The 27,808-nt window shown below is 36.9% G+C and overlaps 1 protein-coding gene across 1 annotated transcript; it reads right to left on the bottom strand.

The window, feature by feature from the left end:
* Positions 1-18,285: 18,285 nt before the first annotated feature.
* LOC139876050 (receptor-like protein kinase HERK 1) lies at positions 18,286-27,275 on the bottom strand. The gene is made up of 4 exons (XM_071863348.1): positions 26,334-27,275; positions 26,061-26,144; positions 22,140-22,235; positions 18,286-18,351 (listed from the first exon to the last, which is right to left on the bottom strand). Exons 1-4 carry the CDS (start codon positions 27,273-27,275, stop codon positions 18,286-18,288), a joined length of 1,188 nt encoding a protein of 395 aa, XP_071719449.1.
* Positions 27,276-27,808: the final 533 nt, after the last annotated feature.

Below are 27,808 nucleotides of genomic sequence, written 5' to 3'. Positions count from 1 at the left end.
TTGGTTGGTCCCTCAACCGTGAAAAAAAAAAGGTTTAGAGGTAATCTTGCAAATTGATACATATCACACGGCATAAATATGTCATTATTCTAAAAATATATGTGGCAATAGTGAATGCCCTTTGCTTTTGAATGGTATTATTTCAATTTCTAATTTCCTTTTTATACAACTATGTTTGGACGATATATTTTGCATTGATAAAATTCATAAAAAGATTGTTTCTCTTTTATACTTTCTTACACTTTGCAATTAAATAATATATGGATATGGATATTGTTTACGGATTATACGGACAAGTATTATTTGATGTGCTATATGGATTAAGTGTAGAGGGAGGTGTTCTACTTTGAACACTCATATCTACCATCATTCTTAATTAGAGATCAAGTTAGAGAATATCAAAGTTAATTGGAGTAAATCAAAGGATATTTAAGACTGATAGTTATTAAGTCATAATTAGGTATCTATCTTTAATGTTGACGGTATTTGAGCTGCTTGGTGGTAGTAGAGTGGTTAGTTTGTTGTGTTAGCGTCCGAATTTGTTGTTAGTCGTTTTTTAGTTGTCAAAAACCGATTGCATTTTAGATGATTTGGAATCGGTCCTTGCGGTGTTGATTTCTCACAATCTTTTGTTTAGTTTTGGCGAGTTTTTTGTTTAGGTGTGGATGGTTAGATAGGTTTGTTTGGTTGTGTTAGGTTATTGCTTTAGCTCATGGCATATCTTGTACGTTCTTTTTGTGGAATAGAAAGTTATTGCTATTTTGAAAAGAAAAAAAAATAGTTATCTATCTAATTATTGGATTTATGAGTGACTTTAGGAATACATAATTTACTAAAATCTAATTCTAGTTTTTTTTTCCGGTGAAAATAAATAAATAAATAAATAAATAAATATATATATATATATATATATATATATATATATATATATATATATATATATATATATATATATATATATATATATCTGGTGTTACAAACAAGCGACAATGATTGAAATTGTAAGAGCTCGCTCTGATCGTCCTACAAATTGGACGAAAACATTGATTGACAGAGAGCGAGCACATTGAAAAAGAAATGATACAACAAACAGCTAACCACCAAACCTAAATCTAAACACTACATAAAACCGGGAACGTATCTAATGCCACAATCTCCACTACTTAGAAGCCGCACACTAAAATGAACGTCGGGCACTCCAGCAGCACCTAACCCGAGGCCTGCACCTCAAAGAAACCTCTCGTACTCGAAGAACCATAACACTCCTAACAGAAAACGACACGCTCGTCAAGTAAGATCAAAACCTCGTACGAGCGGAAAAAAGGACCCCGAGAGAACTACTTCAAAATACATCAATTTACCATGGTCAACAATGTCGACACACGCCGGAAACGACATCGAGTCTACCCGAATAGACTCGACTACGGGAGAGGCATGAACATTACAGCGGAACGGCAACCGAATAGTACAAATTACAACACCAAACCAATAGAAACCCGGCTACATCGCCGAATTTTCAGAGAACATTTACAAACCCACAACCACCAGAAGCCAGAAACCAATCGCCGGTTCCCGCCGGCGACCGCCAGCTGCCACCAGCAGCTACCAACAGCCGCCAGCAGAAACCGACAGCCACAAGGCTCTAGACAGCCGCAAAAGGCCTCCAACAACATCACTTCGTCAGCATCATATCCTCTCACAGCCGTCAAACAGCCTCACGACACTGGTTGAAACCGCCCTCAACCACCCAAAAACCAAACGTCGGCCAAAAGTAACTAATCGGCCACTAACAGCCGTCACCCGTTAACGGGGGTCAAAGGCAGAGTCCGGCCACCGGAAGTTGCCTGGTTTCAACACAAAACAAACACCAACCACAAACCTACCAAAATTAAACCTAACCTCAAAACATAACCGAGACTTACCAAGATGAAAGTAGAATTCCGGTCCAATTTGCCGCCTACCATCACCATAGTGAAGAAATCGGGCACAAATATCGGAGAGGAAAATAACGGCGAGCTACCCATAAGACCCAAAAGATGCCGGAAACACCGAATACCAACTTAAAAACCAACCAACACCCAGATCCCGAGGAGTACCACTCGGAATCGCTGCCTGGAAGTCGATGAAGAGACCGAAGAAGATGAAACGGGTCAGGGCATCATTGGAGAAAAACGGACTGTAATTATTCGACATAAAGCATAAAATCCGAACCACCGGCGAGATGCCGATGGTCGGAGAGGGAAACAAAACCAGGATCTACAAACCGGCAAAGAATAATGATGAAGATAAGCAGTGGTTGTGGTTTAAATTTGCAGGTTGTTGTTACAAAATAGATGAAGAAGAAAAATAAACGAAGAATAGATTTGAGAAAGTATCGATGGAAAATTTCAAAAGGATTGAAAGTTTGCACAAGTTTCAAGTTAGAGAGCACGTGAATGGTTTGTAGAATGTAAAATAGATATTGAAAAACTTAAATCTAATTCTAGTTACCGAACCCCAACACTAAAAATAGGGTGATGATATATACACAACTATTTTTTACACATACACAACCAAACATGCTTTACAGTATTGTACTGTACAACACTGTAAATCATGTTTGGTTGTGTATGTGTAAAAAGTGGTTGTGTACACGCGATCCACTGTATCTAAGTTATTGTATACTTTTGATCAATTCTACATTCTACATTCTACATATACATTTACATTTACATTTACATTTACATTTACATTATATAATAACAAAGGGTATGGAATGTTGTTTTCCATTTTACATCAAATGTCGTTTTAACAATTCTTTTTTTTTGGTCAAAGATGTTATGTGGTGGCTCAAAGGTGATGTAATCCAAATCCATTTTTATTTTGACCCATCTGTCTATATATTTTTCTTTTGTACCTAATGTTTGGACAATTTCTTTTTTCTTTTTTTAGTTTTGAATATAAAGGTTTGCTTATATATATATATATATATATATATATATATATATATATATATATATATATATATATATATATTATTTTTTTTCATAATTGTTTAATTTTTTTTACTTATTTATTTAGCCAGTAATTTAACGATAACTTTAATATATGTTATTAACGTACATAAATGTGTTGAACATAACGATTATTATTGACTATTGTTTAATATTTATTTTTTCTAAACTTTTGAAACAACTAAATTACGTGGATTTGGTTGGTTGAATTATAAAAATAAATTATGCGGATTTAATAGTTTAAATGAGTTCTTTTTATAATTTTTAAAGCACATTAAGGGCAAAATACTTAACGAGAAATACACAGTTCTGTATAATGATAATCATCCCGTCAGTCGAAAAAAAGTTTTATGTGTCTTCGGCACAACGAAGAGACATAAATTTTTATATCTCATTTATGTATTTATATCGTAATGAATATCAAAATTTTTGGGTGTCATTTATGTTGTAACATCCCTAATATTTAAAGGGTCATGAGTGTAAAATCTTCTTGGTGTTTAGGGACTAGAGGAATGTGTTTGAAATGTTGAGGGACTAAAGGTAAATAAGTCCCAATCTTGTACTAATAAGTTCCAACTCATTCTAGACACCAAAAACTGATACAGGTACTAGAGAGGAGATAGGGGGCGACGAGCTAGGGCAAACCAGGATGAAGAACAAGTTTGATTTCCTTTAGATTGAAACCTGAAATTAGAGGTTTGGTGCTAGTAATAGCTTGTAGGTGTAGAGATTTTTGGAAGAATCATCTTCTTTCCATCGTCTCTAAAGTTTGGTAAGAACTCTAATTTTAGTTATTGGATTTCTTTATGAATTATGATCATATATGTATGTATTTTGGTTGAGTTGATATTTAAATGGAGTTTTTAGCTTCATTCAAACTCTAACTCAAATTTGTAAGTTAGGGTTTATGGGATTAAAGATTGGATCTGATGATGAATTGTGTTAAAATAAGTCCTTAATAGTATTGTTAATCAAGGGCTTGAAGATTATTGTTTTGGGTATGTTTATGAGTTGAAAATTGGTTAAGTGTTGTTAAACCCGTAGCCAAGTAAAAACTGCACAAAACTCAATTTTGTAAATGTCATATCTTGTAAACTGTGACTCCGTTTGGGGCGTGTGAGCACTTTTCGGAAAGGTCTTTGAGTATACTTTCCAATGAATAAGTTTGTCTTAACTGATTTGGTGTTTAAATGGGTCAGAATCTGCTGTGAATATAGGGCTGTCCAAATTGTTAAAATGGGTAAATTTTGTACAAAGTGTTGTGGTTCGGGATTTTGGGCATGGTATTAGTATTTATATTATTAGCACATTATTTGGGCATGAATTACCACTTGTAGTGGTAATGGGCCAAGTCATGTTATCGTCAAGTGCAATTCGGGTCACAGTTGCACTTATCGGTGTGAGTCAAAATTACCACCCGTAGTGGTAATGGGTTGTGTCCATTTTAGTTTCATATGGGCGGGTCTTGGCGAAAAAGGTGAGATTCCTTGGTTAAGGGATGGTGGCGAAAAATTCTCTTATCGAGAATATGTTTTGATGCGTGTTATATACCTATGTGTTTTATAGGTGGCTACTTGCTCGGTTGCGAGGACGGAGTTTATTTCACTTCATTTTTAGTGCATTATCGAGGTGAGTGGAATATTTGTATATATATGTGTATGATTTATTTGCTTGTGTGTGGGGTGTGGTTAGTGTATCCGTGCGTGAGGTTACACTATAGTGTTATTCGTGCGTGAGGATTTCACTACCCTTTGTACGATGGGGGCCACATGTGTGTCATTGACTCGGTCCACTAACTTCACCTTGGGAGTAATGTTGTAGTTGCGCGGTATAACGTTATCGGGAAATGCGAGTACCGGTGAGAAATGTGAGTACCATTCCCGAGTTGTGTGAATATGGATCCATATTGCTTGTATGTGTGTGTGTTTTTATGTTTTAGCATGTTACTTGTTGATTATATGCTATCGGTGATGCTAGCTTGGTGTATGCGTTGATATGCGTTATTATGCATTGTATGTGTAAGTGGGTGCAAGTAAGTGATATGTATAATTATTGCATTCACTAAGCTTTATGCTTACCCCTCGCGTTTACTTTTTTATAGGTACGGTTGACTTGAAGCTATCTAGTTGCTAGACTAGATATTTAGACATTGTGGCAGGATTACTCGTGGCTTATTGGACTCGGGTTGGGGATAGATAGTCCCGTGATCGTGCTTTTGGTATCGGTTTGGGTTGTTGAGTCTTAAACCATTCGTAAGGTAATTTGGGTCAAAATTACATTTTTTTGTTATGTAACGGGTCGTGGGTCACCAGATAAATGATTAAACTTGGTCAAGCATTTCGTTGTATGATTTTGTCGTATGTTGAAGCTTAAACGGATTTAAGTTGAAATGAATGGGTTTGAGTAATTTTTTGTTAGTTTTGGAATGCGTAAAGATGTAAAAAAAAAGGTTGTCGTCTTCTAAAATTGAGTCAGTGTCGTTTCAAGTGGTATCAGAGTATGGTTTAAGGAATCTAGGTTCTCAGTAGTAGAATATGATTTCCTAGACTTAAACCGTTTGGATTGTGTGTAATGTGTAATTTTGTGGGGCCTTAATTCGTGTTTGATGTCGTGCCTTAGATGGATAGTCGCTAAAAAAAATAGGCCGACTATGAGATTGCGTTTAATGATAGTCACCTAGGTAGTAGGTCGACTTGCGGATGTGGTAATATATATACATATATAGTATATTATATGTGTTGTATACAGTGTCTAAGGGACAAATCTGGTAGTGGGATTCGGTTACTTGAAGGTGTTGATTGTTGAAGTCCACTTGTGGGACTTTGATCTTTTGGGAGTATTTTGAACTATGTGTCTTGTATTGTGTGAATGTCGCGCTATTCCAGGTAAAGTACTTTATATGACCATGTGGAAGTGGTAAGGTACGCAATTGTAATAATGTCTGATCAACATTATTACAACCGCGTATTTTGACACCAAGCATGACATGTTGAGTGCCGAACGGATGAACGTGACATTGATAGGAAATATTTGGTGGTGATTTAGGAGTCATGTAATGGTTCCTAGAGTGTGTTGGTCTAAGGTGTTGTGTTTGTTTTCGCCCTAGGAGTATAGTGAATCGAGGAGAGTTACGGCAAACATACACATCGAAGGCGAGTACATATACTCGTGAGATTGGTGCATTCGTAGTCACCCTAAGTAGCGGGTGCAATGTCGAGATTGATATGATGAGAGTCTTCGGCTGTAACTAGGATGACCGTTGTGGGTGTGTGGCGGAGACTTGGGATCCATTTCTGGGATGCAACAAGTCTCGTGATAGTAGTAAGTGTTATGACCTGTCGAGGGTGTAGTTAGGGAATCACGTAGTGATTCTAATCGTGAGTCAACCTAGGAAATTGTGTACCGGAGAGTCATTGGGTCATTAACTCGCGGGAGTTAGACCTGTATGATGAGGAATTGTGATAGAACGTAGGTGTGTTAATGAGGCAAGTAGGGTAAGTTTCCTTAAGGAATTCCCTTGCGTTGATAATTTTGTCAGTGAAAAGAGGAGTACAAGACTTGGTATCACCAAACATCTCATTAGTGATATATAAATGTGTAGTAACGCTAAATATCTTGGCCTTGTTAAACTTGTGAGGAATGTGCGTTCGCTAGAAAGAATGTTAAGCTAGTGCACCATAATGTTTATCGGGTGGATCTGACTATAAGTCATTAAGTGGCGAGTTGTAAAAGTAGAATAGTTACTCTCTTAAGTGAGCTATGTAGTTGAGAGTGGTGTTTGTATACACCAAGTATGATTAAGAGGATGTAAGTAGTGTAAATTTCGCGATGATGCGCGTGACAGAGTAGCCTAAGGCATTCTTGGGAGTCTTCCTAGAAATTGCTGTGAGATGGTAATCTTCGTGGTAAAAGAATTGATAGAGTGTTACGTGTAACGTATGAGTTCGGTGAAGTTATCTTCACGGATGCTATTAAATCCGTAAGGGTGTGCTTATGTTGAGTTTCAATTCTGTAAGAAACTCGGCAAGGATATTCGGAAAGGAAGTAGAATAACGGTGTGTGATGTAATGTGAGTACCACCATGTTGAGTGGCGCAATAGGTAAAAATGGGTAATATGGAACCCAAAGACCAAGCTCCTAAACCTCGGTAGATGCTGGGAGAGTCCACATAATGCTAGGACATGTGTCTTTAATGCCTGCTCATGTATTTTCCGACTCCGATGATGATGTAGTCATTGTTGTGTTTAGATTAAACCTTTGAGAAGAGGGGTGGATGACAATGTAGAAGGGTCGGTGTTAATAATTCGATCGTTGCAAGGTTGAGCTTGTAAGCATTGTAATAAATTTGTTATGTGGAATTGTAAGAAAAAAAAAAAAAATACTCTACGGTTGTTTCCTTGAACAACTGAGGTGTTGGGGTGTATTGTGATGAATATCGTATGAATGTATGAATATCTATAAAGATTGATATGAATATTGAGAGGAAAAGTCAATTGGTCAAGATTGACTTTTTCACAACTCTCTTGAACTCTTTTCTAATCTTTGACTATGTGTGTGAATTGCTCACTATTAAGGATGCCTTGTGGGATATTTATAGCCCTCTTCAATATCCCACCATTACAAGGCTTAGCACACAATCTATGCAATTCTTGGTGTCCGAACAATCTCCCCCTTTGCATTGATTGTGTGCAAAAATTTAGCATCCTTACTAATTACATACAAAAAATCTAAAACTACTAGCCTAGTCTTCGATTTAAGTATGTTGCTGCTGTTGACGATCTTGATTTTCTTGAATTCTTGGAGCTTCAACGGACTTCTTGAGAATCTTCTTCGAATTTGCAAATTGCTGAAGATCTCGTACTTTCCCTTATATCTCCTCCTCAAAATGTGATTAAAAACTTAAGCATATTTTGATCTGAGAGGGAAAGGGTATCAGAGCCTACGCAAAGATAATCGGCGTTGAATCGTCATGCATAGCTCCCCCTTGACTAATTCGGAAACTTAATCAAGGTATCAGAGTCAGGAATCGTGGTAAGCATGTGTTCACTCCCCCTAGAAAGAATAATTGGTGCTCCCCTAGAAGTAAGAACACTTTCTCCCGCTTGACAAGTTACGTCGGTCAAGGTACATGTGATGTTTAACATCTCTTTGAAGAGTGGGTCCCATACAGAAGTATATGGAAACCGTAGTGAAGTCAAATCATCTTCGTTTGAAATACCACTGGTAGGTATTATCAATTGCATCTATGAATTCTTCACTCCACTTTATTGGGAAACTTGGTTTATCTTTTGAGAATAATTCTGGTGGTACTGAAGGGAATGAAGTTTTAGTCATAATCACGGATCTTGGCTTAAACTTGATCAACTCTTGAAAAGAGTATTTGGTCGTCGTTGTTGCGGAAACGGGTGTGGTGCCAGCTTTGATTGACACTTTTTTTTGGAAACTGAAGCTTTGAGGTTTTAGAAACTAGGTCAACTTTGGTGCGAGGGTTTTTCTCGGACCAATGGACGACTTCTTGGTTTTGTGAGGAAACCAATCATATTGATCGCGATAACCCGTAATCTCTCCATTCTCCCCGTATGTGGTTTTCAGAAACGGACGATTCACGTTGATTTCGTAACCTGAATAAACCTTTTTGCTTGATGAAAATGTTGTCTTGGGTTTAGAAACTGTAGGAGGAGTGGATTCCTTCTTGATGACCTTCTTCTCAACCGTTTGAGGAAAATCCGGAATCGTAGTCTTTGGTTCATCCAGTACTAATATTGGATCAGTATTAACTCCTAGTGACACTATATTGGGTTTCAGAATTGGTGTAGATTTGACATCTAACTCCTTTCGTAACTCAGAAATGCGTTTCTCAAAGTCACGAGTTAATGTTTGATTTTGAATCCGAGCATGATCAAGATCATTGAGAAATTGAGTAATGATCTTTGAATCAAGCTCACGTTTCTTGAAAAGTATTAGTTTATCAACTATCTGTAACGAAGATACTGAATGATGTAAGCGGTACTCTCATCTTTTTCTTTGTAAGTCTTTGTTTGACTCTCTAAGTCACTTTGAAGAGTAGTCACTTTCTTTTGAAGCTTTTCAGATTCTGGTTTACTGTATGCAACGAGAGATTCCAATTCTTTGATTTGAGCTTGCAACTTGGAAATCTCTGAAGATGTCGTTTGATCTTGTTCTCTCATCTGTTGAAGTTCTGTTTGAAGTTGTTGATGAAGTTTGTTTTGTATAAAGATACAATTGGAACGTTTACTTCTATTGTGGCATGAACAACCATATTGATAATGTGCAGTCTCTTCAACAGAGGATGGTTCTGTTGAAATCATTAACAAAGCAATCGACTCAAGTTGTGTAGCTTTTGTAGCTTCCACGAATATGATAAAAGCACACTTCTTTGGAGTGTTGTAACAACAAGAACATCTATTGTCTCGATGATTGAATCATTCCATGAAATCGGGTTTCGAAGGTAAATCTAGTGTAACATGCGTCATTATCACGAAATGTTGAATAATATCAAGTATTATCGCCTTTTCTCCCCATCAAAATATGATTCCGGTGAATCAAATTTTGTTATTAGATGTTTCTTGAACTTTCGTTAAGTTTTCGTTAACTTTCGTTAACTTTGACCTAGTGAAAATTGTTGCATAAGTAGTCCAGATTCGGTAAGGACTAGGCTGGCAAAGAATCAGATTCTGTCAGGGACCAAAAGTGTCAAATAAGCACTCAGATTCGGTAAAGGACTGTTGTAAAAATCTCAAACTTGTCAGGGACTTAAACTGTCAACTTTCCACCAGATTAGGCTTGTTGGGCTTAGACAATTCGGTTAGCCCAATTAACTAGTTAAGTGAAACAATCCACTTAAGTGATTTTATAAATCTTGTTGGGCCTTGTTGATTCGGTAAGCCCAATTAGAACTTTGTTAGTCCAATCAAATATACCAAAGCTAAAACCAATTATGATTCAAGTACTGTAACGAATCTGGAACCGAGTTGAATACCGAATGATTTACCGAAGCTAATACTGAGTTATCTATGTCGAGTGTGATATGAAGTTGTTGGTGTTGTTATGAGATGATGTTGAGATGAATATGATATTAGAATCGTATGATTTTCACAAGTTGTAATCTCCACTCATTTTTAATGAATTAAGATTTTTAATGAAGATGAATGGTGAATAAAAGGCTCGAATATTCATATCTTGATAATGAAGATGATGAAGGTTTGAAGATGTATGTGTTTTGTGTTTGAATGTTTGAAGGTGGAGGGAAAACATTCATAGTATTCAAGATGATCTCCTTCATATGATGAAGGCCATAGCTCTAATACCACTTGTTGGGGTGTATTGTGATGAATATCGTATGAATGTATGAATATCTATGAAGATTGATATGAATATTGAGAGGAAAAGTCAATTGGTCAAGATTGACTTTTTCACAACTCTCTTGAACTCTTTTCTAATCTTTGGCTATGTGTGTGAATTACTCACTATTAAGGATGCCTTGTGGGATATTTATATCCCTTTTCAATATCCCACTATTACAAGGCGTAGCACACAATCTATGCAATTCCTGGGGTCCTAACATGCGGAACAATGATAGTTGACACTTGTACGGTAAGTTATTTATACGGGTATTATCGTTACTCTTACATGATCAGGGTGTAAGATTGAATGGTGAGACGATATGGGACTTGACAGTTAGTTAGGCCGAATAATTTAGTAAGGTGCTACATTGTGGGTGATGCGTTTGCTAATTAGATTCGTCACTCTTTCTTGCGAGAGTGAGCAAATGACTATTAGTGATTAAACGGCCAGGCAAGTAGAAGATCGAGTAGGCTCGACTAACGTGTATGACGACTAAGGTCATTGAGTATGTCGTTTTTAGGGGCCCGAAGTGAATAATTGGAAATTTGGTACTTTTAACTATGAGAATAGTTAAGTCAGTTGAAAGACTATATATTCGCGGAATGTTATCAACTTGGCGATGTGGATGTAGAATTGAACCCTAAGTGGGGGACTTTTACTGCCGCCCGAAGAAGTTTTACTGGTGTTATACCCGAAGAATTGTCAGAGTATACATTTCCAGACCTCAGTAAGAACCCGAAATCCTAATGTGGTAGGGTATTGAGTCAGTGATATCGAACTCGTGGTCCAGTGTTTTGATCGTTGGGATACGATTTAGGGAGTATTAGGTGTGGAGTCAGTTGTAGTGGGTTTAATTAAAGTGCAAGTCCTCGTAAGTTTGGTGAACGAGTACCACCATTAATCCATTATGTGAGAGGAGGTTATATGTGATATTGTGATCACTTGGAAATTCTGTAATGGAGATGTGACTATGTCACTAAGAATGCTTTTGTATCATGATTTGGGGATGTCGTGAATCCCTTAAGGTGATAAATAGATGATTATGAGTCAGTTGTCGAGGAACTTGCATCTTTTCCCTCTTCGGGAAGCGTGTTCTTTGGAATCTTTAATGGATTACTCCACTATAAGGTTGAGAGGAATTCCAGTTTCGATTGTCTCAAATAGAGACACTCGGTTAGATGATTGATTTTCGTGTATATACCTTGGGTGTTATGAGAACTTATTATTGATAGAGTGCCGATATCATCCATAACGGGTGGTCATGGCGAGAGGCCCATCCGGCGTTGGTGGGCATATTGTAGGTCGTATGATAAAATTCAGAGGTAGATAAAATGAATATTCATGATGGGTAGAATTTTGGTATAATAATAGCTTTCTTGCTAGTATCGGAAGCCACTTTATGTAGTGCAATGTGAGAAAAAGGGAGAACCCCGATGTAATGGGGTTGTGATTAGTTAAAAGTGCATGGGTATAACGTTGTTGTTTCGAATAATTCAAGATACACAAAATCGTGTGATGATGATTAAGACTTCACCATGGAAGAGAGTAATCTGTGTGTAGTAACATTAATTCATGGTTTAGGGACCATTTAGGCCTGACCAGAGTTATGAAGCAGAATGTTAGTTGAAGTTAACGAATAACTTGCGAGTAAATGTCTTCCGAATGAATAAACGTGTATGTTGTTAAATGATAAGTATACTCTAAATGAAGTATTCAAAGCGTGGTTTTAGAACTTGTTTGTTAAGTGTAAACACAAAAAAAAAAAAAAAAATGGTGCCGAGTCAGCGGGTTAGGTGAAGAATTTGCGTTGCAATACCTACTTTATATATAGTAGTGACGCGGATCACAGGGACGTGATCAAATATAAGTGTGGGAGAATTGTAACATTCCTAATATTTAAGGGGTAATGAGTGTAAATTTTCTTGGTGTTTAGGGACTAGAGGAAGGTGTTTGAAATGTTGAGAGACTAAAGGTGAATAAGTCCCAATCTTGTACTAAAAGCTGGAAACTAATGAGTTCTAACTCATTCTAGACACCAAAAATTGATACATGTACAAAAGAGGAGATAGGGGGCGACGAGCTAGGGCAAACCAGGATGAAGAACAAGTTTGATTTCCTTCAAACTGGAATATGAAATTAGAGGTTTGGTGCTAGCAATAGCTTGTAGGTATAGAGATTTTTGGAAGAATCATCTTCTTTCCATTATCTCTAAAGTTTGGTAAGAACCCTAATCTTAGTTATTGGATTTCTTTATGAATTATGATCATGTATGTATGTATTTTGGTTGAGTTAGTATTTAAATGGAGTTTTTAGCTTCATTCAAACTCTAACTCAAATTTGTAAGTTAGGGTTTATGGGATTAAAGGTTGGATCTGATGATGAATTGTGTTAAAATAAGTCCTTAATAGTATTGTTAATCAAGGGCTTGAAGATTAGTGTTGTGTTTATGTTCATGAGTTGAAAATTGGTTAAGTGTTGTTAAACCCGTAGCCAAGTAAGAACTGCACAAAACTCGATTTTGTAAAGGTCATATCTTGTAAACCGTGACTCCATTTGGGGCGTGTGAGCACTTTTCAGAAAGGTCTTTGAGTATACTTTTGATATTGCTCGAATTATACACGTTTTACCTCGCAATATCTACCTCATTACACTCGGTTTTGAGGATCATTAGGCCCAAAAGATAGTTATTTGTGCAAAAGTGTCGATTCAATGCTAAAAGCTCAAATTGGTGTAAAATTGACCAAAATCTAGCCTATCTAGTGAACCAAAGTGCATGGTCTGATCTAAAGTGAAAAGGGGTTGCAAAATGGCCAATTTCAAGTGAAAAATCATGATTTTGGAAGTGCAGTTATAAGGTGCGGTGCACCAGATCCAAAAGGCGGCGCACCTCAACACTAAAAAGTCAAACTTCAAATTCATAAGTTGAAGATCAATGGTGCAGTTATAAGGTGCGGCGCACCTGTCTTATGGTGCGACGCACTACACTCTCAAGTTATAAGGTGCGGCGGACCTGCCTTATGGTGCGACGCACCACTCTCCCACGTTATAAAGTGCGGCGCACCACCTTATGGTGCGGCGAACTTCGCTGTTTCTGAAATTTTTGGGCAACTATAAAAGGAATGGGATAGGGTTTCCAAAAGGAGAGCTGCAATTTTTAGCACGATTTTTCATCTCAAAACCTTAATTTCATCATCAAGAAGGAGATTAAGGCTAATTTGGAAGATCAAGCAAAAGCTCAAGCAATCTTATCATTAGATCTATCTAGTTTTATCAATTAGGTTGTAATCTCCACCTTTATTTCTCTAAGTTTTGAATTGAATACTTGTAATAGCTTAATATGATGACTATTTGTGTTTCTATACTTATGATTTGTGTAATCTTAGCCATGATTGGCTAATTTGTTTGTGTTTACTTATCTATGAATCTCTAATGTATGGATTTTCCCTAAATCAATTGAATAAAGTTGTTTGAATGAAATACATGAGCAAGTGTTATTGTGTGAGCTATGAGGTCCATTGCTATGCTTTGTTTTAGGTTTTACTTTGATTACATAGATTGTGTAGCTCTCTTAGTGATTTGAGAAGTGAATCAATTTGTGCTTCAACACCTTAGGTGATCTAGACAACTAGATCGAGGATTTCAAGTGATTGTATTCTTATTCTATGTTGGTTTTTCAATTGACCTTTAGTCAACATGGTGGTGTTTGATTATCTTAAGTGATTTTGATAGTTGAAGGGTTTTAAGTGATTTCAACCCAAGCATAATCTCAATAATCACTCATACTTAACTTGATCTTAGAATACAATGCTTATGTGAGTTTGCATAGTGTAATATGATTAAGGTTTGGTAGTGATGCTAAACAATTAATAGTTCAACAAGTAATGTGATATCAAATTGGGTAAAATGGGGCAATTCAAGCATAGAGAGGATTAGGTGAGTGAACACCCCTTTGTTAATTGATTTAGATCTCCATATTTAGTTGCTTGTTACTTGTTGCTAGTTATAATTGTTAAGTTTAGGTTTGTTTATATGTGCAAGTTTAGTTGATAATTAAAATCATTCCAAAAACTCCCCAATCAAACCCACCCTAGAACAATTAATAGTTTCAATTATTCAACTTATACCACTCTCTTGGGACAAACTTGAAACGAATACTTGTATTAAAGTACTATAATAACTGGGTCTTAAGTGCTCGATAGTTGTGTGTGCTTATTTGTAGTGTTTTGAATCTTGTATAAATTTTGAGGGTAATTGATGTATTGTGCAACACGCATCACACTTTCTTGGCGCCGCTGTCGGGGAGCGGTTAGCTAAGTTGGGTATTTGGTTTAAACTTTTAATTGTTCGATCCTTTTGTAAGGATTCGTCCTTACAAAAGTTACTTTTATTGTTTTTATATATTATTGTATTGGAAAACCTTTTGTGTTTGTGTTGTTATTGAAGGTTAGGTACTTTGGTATATGAAAAGGAAATCCCAAAAGGATCAAGAGTTTACACATCTATTTTCCGATCCCGAAAAACACGTGCGCGGGGTTTATAAGCATAGAGAAGAACGGGATTTAAGGAAGTATTTTGATGTTTTGCCATTTTCTTTATAGATATGGACGGAGGTGAAAAAGGTAATCCGATTGGTCATGGTTTACCGGTTTATGAAGAGCAAGAAAACGATCCAAATGACACTCCAATGTGGAATGCTAGGTTGGTGGCACAGACGGTTGTGCCTTCGGCTATTACAAAACCGCCCATCGGGGCCGATAATTGGAAGATCGAGGGTAACTTCTTTACGATGATCAAGGATATGTTATTTCATGGGACAATACAAGAGAATCTATTCGAGCACCTCCAACAATTTAACGACATTTGTGATATCTACAAGACTAAGGATGTCACCGATGATGCTTATAAGTTGAGAGTGTTTCCATTCACTCTTCAAGGTGATGCGAAGGTATGGTTAAGGAATTTACCACCCGATTCAATTAGGACTTTTCAAGATTTGAGCGACGTTTTTATTAATCATTTCTTTCCACCATCAAAGGCGGAACGATTAAGGATGAAAATTAATGCATTCACTCAACGAAGTGGTGAGTCTTTGTATGATGCATGGATAAGGTTCAATAAAATGTTAAGAGCTTGCCCACCGTATGGTTTGACAAAGAAGGAATACATCAACACATTCTACCGGGGTACTACTCCTTTGACTAGACAACACCTTGATTCCTCCGCGGGAGGAGTGTTCATGTACAAATCACCAAATGCGGCCGAAACTTTGCTAGAGGACATCTCGGTTAATACTTACGAATGGGCCCCTTCACCACGAGATATATCAAGGAAAAGTGTAGCTCAAGTGGAGAGCGACAATGGTCAAATCACCCTTGCAAGCTTGAACAATCAATTTCAAATGTATGGGAAAGAGTTGAAAAAGCTACAACAATCGATAGTCGCAATGCAAGTAGGTTGTCAAAGTTGTGGAGGACCACATCTCACCAAGAATTGTCCCCAAATCAATCAATGTAACCACATTGACTTGGATGACATTCCTATGAATTCGGATGCTCATGTTAATTACGTGAGTAATCAAAACTATCAAAGGGGAGGGACTTCAACCCAAAGCAACAATTCTTATCAATCGAACCAAAGCTACTACAACCCTAACCAAAAGCAAGTGTCATTAACCAATCGAACCAATGCACCACTCGAATACAAATTACCAAGGAAATCAAGGTTATCAAAACCAAGGTTATAGACAACCACAAAATAACCAAAGTTACATTCAACAAAACCAACAAAATCAACAAAACAACCAATCTTCCCAACCTTCTAAAAGTCTAGAAGAGATTATGCAAAACTACATTAAGAAGGCGGAAACCACCGAAGCATTGTTGTTGAAGGAGAACGAGTTCTTGAAGAAACAATTGAAGCACCAACAAGCATCATTTCAAAACCTAGAGAGCACCGTTGGGAGACTTTCAAACCAAGTTGCCGAAAGACCTCAAGGCACCTTGCCATCCAACACTCAAGTTAACTCAAACAACAATTACAACAAGAACCAAAACCAAAATCAAAACAACAACAACAACACAAGAACCATCCCTATTGAAAACGTCAACCAAAATGAGTTTGTCAATGCCATTTCAACAAGAAGCGGTTTAACTTATGAAGCACCACAAATTCCAACACCCCCTACCCAAACACCAAACCCTATAACACCTATTCTACCAACCGTTGAGAATGAACAAAGTGTTAATGAGGAGTCGCAAGAGGTAAGGGTTGAAAAGGATGAACCACGAAAGGTAAAGGGTAAAAAGAATGAAGGAGCACCTTTGAGGAAGTACTTGGAACGATTCCATATCCGCAAGCTTTGAGGAAGGAAAGAATTGAAACTCAACGAAGGGACTTCATGGAAATGATGAAACAAGTTCATGTCAACATGCCGCTCATCCAAGTGCTTAAAGGCATTCCTAATTAAGGGAAGTTTATTAAAAATCTTGTATCTTCAAAAGGCAAATATGAGGAGGTATCGGCCACATTTCTCATAGAGGAATGCTCGGCCATTTTTCAAAAGCAAAAGATTCCTCCCAAATTGGGTGATCTAGGTAGGTTTGTAATCCCATGTAATATGGGTGGGTCAGAAGTGTATGATGCACTTGTCGACTTGGAGGCTAGTGTAAATCTTATGCCCTATTCAATCTATAAAAAGTTAAACCTTGGGTAATTAAAACCGACCCGGATGGTATTAAACATGTGGAACCAAACATTTGATACACCAATCGGCATAGCCGAAGACCTTGTGGTCAAAGTTGGTAATTTAACTTTTCCGTCCGATTTCGTGATCCTCGAAATGAACGAGGATGACAAAGTCCCAATAATTTTGGGACGACCTTTTCTAAACACTGTCGATACAATTGTTTATGTGCAACAAAATAAATTAAGTATCGGGGTGAAGGACAAAAGACTCGATTTTTATGTGCGTGAAGTTGATAAGAAACCAAATTTGTCAAATGTTAAGTCTTTTTGTCAAATCGAGGTCATGAGTTTGTGTGAAGAAAATGATTTAGAAGCTTTGTTGCCGGTTGACACTTCGGATGTTGACCAATTTGATAAAATTGAGGATTTTGATGTTGATAGGGAGTTTGAAATGTTTATGAAATCTTGTGATGAAAATGATTTTGAAAAAGCTTGTGAAGGTATTGTTGATAAGAAAGTTTGTGAAAATATTTTAAGTAAACCCAACATGGTCAAGGAAGTAAATTTGGACCTAAATGTAGGGGGGTTGTTGTTGGTAAAAAGGCCTTGTTGAACTCAATTGTGGAGAATGTTGTTGAGAAGGTGGTTAAACCCACCGAAGTTCTTAAAAAGGATGAAAAATGTGTTTTTGACAAAGTTAAAAAGAGGTCATTACAAACACCGGTCTTAAAGAAAAAGTTAAGGTCGATAATCACTATGTGAAACACCAAAGGTTCAAACCGGGTGACAAAGTCTTACTATTTAATCTTGATTTCAAAAAGTCACCCGGTCGGTCTAAGTCAAGATGGCATGGGCCGTGTGTTGTTAGAAACATACTTAAAAATAGATTTGTTGAGTTAATTGGAAAGGGAAACCCATTTAAGGTTCATGGAGATCGTTTGAAACTCTTCAACGATGAAGTCAAGCCAACCAGGCTTGATGACATCGCTTTTAAACCCCCATAACCACCCTTGTGCTAAAACGGGTCAAGTGATAGACTCGTGATCAAAACAATCACGCTTGTGTTATATTTGTTCATTTTAGGTTGCATTTCATTTAGACTTGTATGATATTATGTTTAGCAAGTTGCATTTGCATATAGATGCATTTCATGCATGTAGGATATTGGAAAACACCAAAAATAGCCGTTTAGTTGATGTTTGAGCTGAAATTGGCTAAGTGTTTGAGTGAATGTTGAGAAAAATCAAAGGAAAAGTGCACCAGTGTAAAGGTGTGGCGCACCAAAACCAGGGTGCGGCGCACCATAAGGCTAAAAGTTGAAAAATCAACATCAGTCAGCCCAGCAAATTATTCATGTGTTAAGGTGCGGCGCTCTACCAAGGAGGTGCGGCGCACCTGGCCTGCCTGTGATAGGGTGTGGTGCACCTAGTAAAGGTGCGGCGCACCTGCCTATTATAAGTTTAAAAATGCTGAATTATGAACACCCACTTCAAGATTGTGAAGCTTTTGCTATGGAATTAAATGTAGGGGGCACCTTGCTCCATCAATGTTTAAATGCGAGATATTTGATGTGTGCTAATATCATGAAGCCATCTTTGCGTTTGTTGTTGGATGATTGATTTCAGGGAAGTTAAAAAGGAAAAGGCCTTGCAAAGTCAACCGATGTTCATAAATGATTGCAAGTAATTTTGCTTGATGCTAATGTTCATCATGATTTGTGAAACAATTTATTTTTATGACTTGGCATGTAACTTAATCTAATTTGAAAAATGTGTGTGGGAACTTGGGATTATTGATTTGGTGTGAGGTAGTACACTTGTATTGCTACTCTCACACATGATCATTATTATGTTTGTAATAATTCGACAATTGTGCTTGTTTGGATTCATTTGTATATGCTTGTGGTTCTTTTGCTTGTTTGTCGATCTTAGTGGCAGGATATACCGTTTGATGATTGATCCAAGCGTGGCATTACGTTCAGGCATCAAGCTCATCGACATGCAAATTTTGGTGACTAAGTATTATCCAAATGGTGACAACAACGATCAATTGATCTAATTCGGGTTTACATTCTCTTCTCTATTCTAATTCAAAATGCCCCTCAATTTTACATAAATTTTTAGTTTAATACAATGAGGGCATTGCATCAAACTAAATGTAGGGGAGAGTAAATCTCGGGTCATTTTGAACTTTTTGGATTTAACTTGTCACATATGCTTGCCAAAGATTAATGTTAAATGTTGATGAAAACTAATTTTTGGAACAAGTCTCTAGCCATTACATTTCATTAATATAAATTATAAACTTTAAATGGCTAGAGCTTGTAAAAGATGGAAAAGTAAAGTCTTTTCCGTGTGTTTCAATATTAGGGAAGTAAAGTCTTCCTTTTGTGTTTGTAATTGCAATTCTAAAGTGGGAGTAAAGTCTCCCACTTTCAAAAGATTTTCGAGCTTAAATGATGAATCAAAAGAAGAAAAATCGATTCTTTTGCATGGAAGTTAAAGTCTTCCATGCATGTTGTCTCAAAACTTAGTGTTCAAAGCTCATTGCTTTAATACTTCTGGATGACTCAAGTCCATCCATGATAGGGAGTCAAGTCTCCTGAATGTTGTTCTACTTGGTGTGAGAGACTTCCTAATCAACATCATTTCACGATGTTTCAACCGATGTATCATACCGAGGGAAGAGGAGCCACCGAGCTTCACCGTGTGCTATCTTCTTGATGAAGAGCAATGGCTTCGTGCTAGTGTTGCTAGACAACACACTCCATAGCCAAAAGCTATGGCACCCTTTTGATCTATCAATTAACGGAACTTCCTACCTTTTCTAAATATAAGCATAAAAGCTTGTTATATGGGAAGTAGACGAGTGAATAAAAGCCTTGAGCTTTGACACTCTCGGGAGAGTCGAGTCCTCCCATTGTCTCATTTTGAAAGTCTCCCAAGTTAAGTTTTTACCAAAAAGACCTAGGCTTGGAAGTAAAATCTTCCAAGTATCGTGCAATAGACCCACTGCCAATCTCACACCCAAAGTAGTTGATTTCTCATCGCCTTCGAACCGGGAGGTAGTTCACTTCGGTGATATACCCGGAAGGTAGCTACCCGTGCGGCCGTCCCACCACTGGGGTGGCTTGTATGCACACAACCTTATGAGCCCAAGATGGCTGTTGCCTCATCGCCTTCGAACCGGGAGGTAGTTCACTTCGGTGATATACCAGGGCAATAGCTATCTGTGCGGTTATCTCAAAACCGGGATGGCTTTGGAATGCACATAGTTTAAACCAAAGTTTTCGAAAAACTTGTCTTTTTTCACAACTTGACTCGTTTTTCCTTTCTTAGAAACAAAAATGGTTTTCTAAAAAGTCTTGTCTTCCTTAAGGCTAAAACGTTTTTCTTGGGTAACTCATGTAAATTGGTGTTCCATCTCACCGAATTGAAGCTTGTGGGCAATCCTTGACAATCTATGAGAGAGAATAAGATGGTGGAGATAAAAACTTGATGATATTGATGCAAAGGATGCTCCTAGAAAGGTTTGTGCTAAAAAGATTAAGTCTTGATCCATTTTGATCTTAAATGCAAAATTTTGTGGATATTAGAGCATTTCTAGGATTCATGTCAATTGTTTGATTGTTTGAGTTGGAGAAATTAGAAGTTTGTAGTTTAGGCTTGAATTGAATTTTGTTTATTGAGGAAATTTGAAGAAGTGAAGCTTAATTGGAAGATTGGTGCATCTTTCGGGGTTTTGTGAAAGACTTTGTCAAGGATTGTCATTCCACCATTGCCACTTTCTAGACGAAGTTTGTGATCTTGAGCTCGAGTTTGATGAGTTTGATAGTTTGATGATTGATTTGATGGTAGATGAAGATGTTAGTGCTTGATTCTTAGCAAGTGCAATATTTTGGAGATATTTGAGACTTCCAAGTGCATATTCAAAAGAGGTATCCTTAAATGCTCAACTTTTGCACTTTGGTCATTATCGTTAGCTTGTTCACATTTGCTAGAGGCTATGCTCCAAGTTTTGTTTGTTTTTATGCTTACTTGAGGACAAGCAAGGTTCAAATGTATGGGGTTTGATATTGCTCGAACTATACACGTTTTACCTCGCAATATCTACCTCATTACACTCGGTTTTGAGGATCATTAGGCCCAAAAGATAGTTATTTGTGCAAAGGTGTTGGTTCAAGGCTAAAAGCTCAAATTGGTGAAAAATTGACCAAAATCTAGCCTATCTAGTGAACCAAAGTGCAGGGCATGATCCAAAGTAAAAAGGGGTTGCAAAATGGGCAATTCCAAGTGAAAAATCATGAATTTGGAAGTGCAGTTAAAAGGTGCGGCGCACCAGATCCAAAAGGCAACGCACCTCAACACTAAAAAGCCAAAATTCAAATTAAGAAGTTGAAGATCAATGGTGTAGTTATAAGGTACAGCGCACCTGCCTTATGGTGCGGCGCACCACACTCTCAAGTTATAAGGATGGCGCACCTGCCTTATGGTGCGGCGCACCACTCTCCCACGTTATAAGGTGCGGCGCACCAACTTATGGGGCAGCGCACCTCGCTGTTTTATGCTGAAATTTTTAGGCAACTATAAAAGGAATGAGATAGGTTTCCAAAAGGAGAGCTGCAGTTTTTAGCACGATTTTTCATCTCAAAACCCTAATTTCATCATTAAGAAGGAGATTAAGGCTAATTTGGAAGATCAAGTAAATGCTCAAGCAATCTTATCATTAGATCTATCTAGTTTTATCAATTGGGTTGTAATCTTTACCTTTATTTCTCTAAGTTTTGAATTGAATAATTGTAATAGCTTAATTTTTTTTTTTTTTTTTAACAGCAAAATTTTATTAAACAAGACCCCCTAGCAAGAAACTAGAGAGCCGAACACCGGGAATACAACAAATTTACAAAGGCTTTGAAAGCCAAGTGTACCAACAAATATTAAATTTACCTCTATTACAAAACCAATTAAAAGACGAGAGACGAATGCTATCAAATAACGAATTCTTCTTCAAAGACGGGTATGCTATTTCGTAATCTCCAAATGAACCAAAGCGTAGCAGATATTATGACATAGAGACGTTTTTTAGAATCAGACGTACCCTGCCATCCATTATACCACGTGTACAATTCCTCCCAAGACGTGCAATTAGGCATGTTAATGTCTGTCCATAATCAAACCTTTCGCCATAAACCAGCTGTTATTTCACATCCAAACATCACATGATTAATTGATTCCACTTGTCCATCGCATTACACATCCAATGTCTTGGATATCTAAACCCATGCTCGAAAGATTTAATCTTGAAGGTAACCTATTTAAAGCCAACCTCCATATAAAAATATTTATTTTACGAGGAATTAAATTACTCCAAACCGTGGATGATGATGCGTGAGGTAAGGACACTTCATCAATAAGTTGGCGTGTGTAATTATGATGACTATTTGTGTTTCTATGCTTATGATTAGTGTAATCTTAGCCATGCTTGACTAATTTGTTTGCTTTACTTATCTATGAATCTCTAATGTATGGATTTGCCCTAAATCAATTGAATAAAGTTGTTTGAATGAAATACATGAGCAAGTGTTATTGTGTTAGCTATGAGGTCCATTGCTATGCTTTGTTTTAGGTTTTACTTTAATTACATAGATTGTGTAGATCTCTTAGTGATTTGAGAAGTGAATCAATTTGTGCTTGAACACCTTAGGTGATCTAGACAACTAGATTGAGGATTTCAAGTGATTGTATTCTTAGTCTATGTTGGTTTTTAATTGACCTTTAGTCAACATAGTGGTGTTTGATTATCTTAAGTGATTTGGATAGTTGAAGGGTTTTAAGTGATTTCAACCCAAGCATAATCCCAATAACCACTCATACTTAATTTGATCTTAGAATACAATGCTTATGTGAGTTTGCAAAGTGTAATTTGATTAAGGTTTGGTAATGATGCTAAATAATTAATAGTTCAACGACTAATGTGATATCAAATTGGGTAAAGTGGGACAATCCAAGCATAGAGAAGATTAGGTAAGTGAACACTCCTTTGTTAATTGATTTAGATCTTCATATTTAGTTACTTGTTACTTATTGCTAGTTATAATTGCTAAGTTTAGGTTTGTTTATTTGTGCAAGTTTAGTTGATAATTAAAATCAATAAACCCCCCCCCCCCCCCCAAATCGAACAAACCCTAGGACAATTAATAGTTTCAATTATTCAACTTATACGCTCTCTTGGGACAAACTTGAAACGAATACTTGCATTAAAGTGCTTATTTGCAGTGTTTGAATCTTGTATAAATTTTGAGGGTAATTGATGTATTGTGCAACACGCATCAACTTTCCAATGAATAAGTTTGTCTTAACTGATTTGGTGTTTAAATGAGTCAGAATCTGCTGTGAATATAGGGTTGTCCAAATTGTTAAAATGGGTAAATTTTGTACAAAGTGTTGTGGTGGTAATGGGCCAAGTCATGTTATGGTCAAGTGCAATTCGGGTCACAATTGCACTTATCGGTGTGAGTCAAAATTACCACCCGTAGTGGTAATGGGTTGTGTCCATTTTAGTGTCATATGGGCGGGTCTTGGCGAGAAAGGTGAGATTCCTCGGTTAAGGGATGGTTGCGAAAAATTCTCTTATCGAGAATATGTTTTGATGTGTGTTATATACCTATGTGTTTTATAGGTGGCTACTTGCTCGGTTGCGAGGACGGAGTTTATTTCACTTCATTTGTAGTGCATTATCGAGGTGAGTGGAATAATTGTATATATATGTGTATGATTTATTTACTTGTGTGTGGGGTGTGGTTAATGTATCCATGCGTGAGGTTATACTATAGTGTTATTCTTGCGTGAGGATTTCACTACCCTTTGTACGATGGGGGCCACATGTGTGTCATGGTGTTGGTAGTTTTACTACTTCGTCATGACATGTGCGATGAGTGGGTTGTGGCCGTTGACTCGGTCCACTAACTTCACATTGGGAGCAACGTTGTACTTGCGCGGTATAACGTTATCGGGTGTAACACCCCAGCTTAACATGACCACAATATTGTCTGTTTTGTCCGCAGGCGCACGACTTTTTCTTGGCGGCCACACACGAGAAGCACTTTTCCAGGAGGTCACCCATCCTGGTAGTGCCCTCGCCCGAGCACGCTTAACAACAACGTACTCACACTTCTGCTCAGCCTGTGGTCCCAAAACGCGTTGTGTCATTTAAACGTGAGTATTACCTTATAATTCCATGATCACTCATGTTCGTGGGCGATGTGGGATTTTTTTAGGGTGTTACATCGAGAAATGTGAGTACCAGTGGGAAATGCGAGTACATTCCCGGTTGTGTGAATATGGATCCATATTGCTTGTATGTGTGTGTGTGTGTTTATGTTTTAGCATGTTACTTGTTGATTATATGCTAACGGTGATGCTAGCTTGGTGTATGCGTTGATATGCGTTATTATGCGTTGTATGTGTAAGTGGGTGCAAGTAAGTGAATTATATATGTATATGTATAATTATTGCGTTCACTAAGCTTTATGCTTACCGCTCGCGTTGTTACCTTTTTTATAGGTACGGTTGACTTGAAGCTATCTAGTTGCTAGACTAGATATTTAAACGTTGTTTGAGCTGATGGCGGGATGGCTCGTGACTTATTGGACTCGGGTTGGGATAGATAGTCCCGTGATAATGCTTTTGGTATCGATTTGGATTGTAGAGTCTTAAACCATTCGTAAGGTAATTTGAGTCAAAATTATACTTATGTGTTATGTAACGGGTCGTGGGTCTCCCGATAAACGATTAAACTTGGTCAAGCATTTCGTTGTATGATTTTGTCATATGTTGAAGCTTAAACGGATTTAGGTTGAAATGAATGGCTCTGGGTAATTTTTGTGTTAGTTTTGGAATGTGTGGAAAAAATAAATAAATAAATAAATAAATAAAATAGGTTGTCGTGTTCTGGAATTGAGTCCGTTTCATATGGGGCACTAGTTCAGTTATTGAATTTAGTGTGTTTACTTAACACCATAAAACAATAGGAACACCAGAAATAAGCTTATGTTACAACTGATTAACAAAATAAAATTACACATTAGAAAATTAACATTTGATAACACATTTTAGTGGGCACTTATCTAACTATTATGACCTTTTATACAAATTTCAGGTAAAAATATGAGTAGTAACGCATTTTATCATAAATATTATGGTCCTCAGTTAGCGTATCACTAGATTTAAATAATTGTGATGCTATTAGAGAATTCCTCCTATTATGGCACATTGTAAATAAGCTAGGACTATCAACGTTAATGGCGAAGTCAGAACTTTTTGTCGACAGTGTCAAAATACAACAATGGATTTTTCTTTTTCCTGAAGCAAAAATTCTAAAAGTCATCAACAAAATAACTAGTTCCAATTTTTCAAAAATAATAATTTGTTATTATTATCAAATTTAGTGATTATATATTACAATTGTGACATAGATAGGGCATAAAGTATAGTAATATTTTTTTTTTATTTTTTTTCCCCTAAGTGATCCAAACTGATGTTAAAAATAAGAAATCAAAGTATTAAATGACACTTCTTATGAACTTTGATGGATAGGCCTAACACTATTTGAAGCATTTACTTAATAATATTTAAGTAAATACGTCTAATATTTATATGTATATGTTTATTTCGGGTGATAAATGTATATATCCATGAATGATATATTTTCATCATATCTGATCCACTAATTTTTTACATCAACCCTATTCATATCTGTTTGTCATTCATTTACATCATCCATATCACTTTAAGTGACTTAGATGGATATCCGATGAATCGGACATCTATTGCCATCCAACCGGTCAAGATACACCCTTTTTTTTTGTATGTCACTTTCAGTGTAAGTTTTTTAAAGATAAGAAAGATCAGTGTGATTTATAAACTACGGGGACACGATCGTCGTACAAGCTCAGATGATATAATTTCATTTAAACTAGACTATCGCTATAATCAATTTCTCTTCACAAAATAAAATTACCTTTTTTGGCCTGAATGACCCAGGTTTACGAGCATTGTTGTCTACCGAGTCTGTGAGTGCACTACCTGACCCGCTGGATCCATTCTACATTAAAACAATTAATTAAATAACGAACATCACACAAATTAAGAATTAGTTACAAGTATTCATTTGTTTAGTGCACGTACAGTTAAATATTTACATCAAAGAATTAAACTTAATTTTCCAAAACTCTCCATTTTCATTTATTTGGTGCACAGTTAAATATTTACAAAAAGATAAAAATAATGGTACCGGATATTTGGTGTAATTGATTAAACTATGTAATAAACCCCAAACGTTAGATGTATGCGCGCGATCTGTTCCAGTTTCATATGTGCAGTCGTCATAAGCTGCTTGAGATAAATAATGAAACAACTTGGAGCTATATTCTTGATCATTCCATAGACGATCATGATGGATTATTATATCTCGCAGCGTCTTGTTTTCGTAATGAGACCTAGCCAGCTGAACTAGAAACTTATTATCAGCATCATCAGGGTCGTATGCTTTTCTCCCGCACAAGATCTCAAAAAAAACGACTCCCATTAAGTAGACATCTGATTTGTACGTCACACCTCCTATTTTGTGTGTTTCAGGGTCAATATACCCTCGGGTGCCAATTGGTTTACTAATGTAAATTTCAGTCATTCTATCTTTTGGATGTTTAATAGAATACTCAAATCCAGATAACTTAGGCACCCAATTATCATCTAATAAAATTGTGGAGCTATTAATGTTACGATGTATAACATGATAACTCATTAATGGTAGACTATGCAAGTAGTTTATTGCATTTGCAATACCTTCTGATATCTCAGATCTTTGAAGCGATGTGAGGTTTGTGTTGCTTAGATGCATGTTGAGACTTCCTTTGCGATAATGGAGGTATATGATGATCTTCTCACCATTTTCGTCGCAAAACCCGACCATAGGGACTATATTTTTATGATTGACACTTGAAAGCACGGAGACCTCGGTCCAGAACTCGGTGTCCCCCTGCCCGTACCTACGATTTAACCTCCGAGCAGCAACTTTTATCCAGTCGCCGGAATGGTGTTTTAGTTTCCCTTTGTACACGTGTCCGAAACCACCTTTTCCGATGATATTTTTATCGGAAAAGTTGTTTGTGGCCTTTAGAATAACTTCAAGTGGGATGCGCAAGTGACTAAACTCCGTGGTTAATGTTGATGCCATATTTCACTTGATTAATCAAGTGAATGTGAATGTGAAAGTGAAAGTTTGAATGCCAGTAAGCAACAATAGGATTCTTCACCTCCTGAATATATATATAGACATTATTAAAGTATTTGTTAATAGCTAGCACGAGCTCATCCACTTCATTAATTGAGTTAAAAATTAATTTTTAAGTTTTATTCATCAAGACAAGACGGTAATTGAAAATTGAGCCAGGTCACGTGATTCCTTTGACCGGAGTTTGGGAAAAAATTAATTTTATAATCTTACAAAAGTTTTATACACCATGACGATAATTGAAAATTGAGTCGGGTCACGTGACTCCTTTGACCAGAGTTGAATGATTCCATTAACTGGATGTTTGTCGATGTTTATGCTTCTTCAAAGGGGACGTCTCAAGTGTTGGATCTCAATGGAGGCGAATTGGTTTGTCTGATGCTTCAATGGTTCACATATGTTTGTTAGATAGTAGTTTTGTATTTGTGTAGTGTATGTGATAATGTTAATGTATTTGTCAACCTATAAATGTAGTT

This window comes from Rutidosis leptorrhynchoides, chromosome 11, assembly GCF_046630445.1.
Source record: "Rutidosis leptorrhynchoides isolate AG116_Rl617_1_P2 chromosome 11, CSIRO_AGI_Rlap_v1, whole genome shotgun sequence".
Taxonomy (NCBI): Eukaryota; Viridiplantae; Streptophyta; class Magnoliopsida; order Asterales; family Asteraceae; genus Rutidosis; species Rutidosis leptorrhynchoides.
Note: the sequence above shows the minus strand (reverse complement) of the source record. Positions and strands in the feature narration are given on the sequence as shown.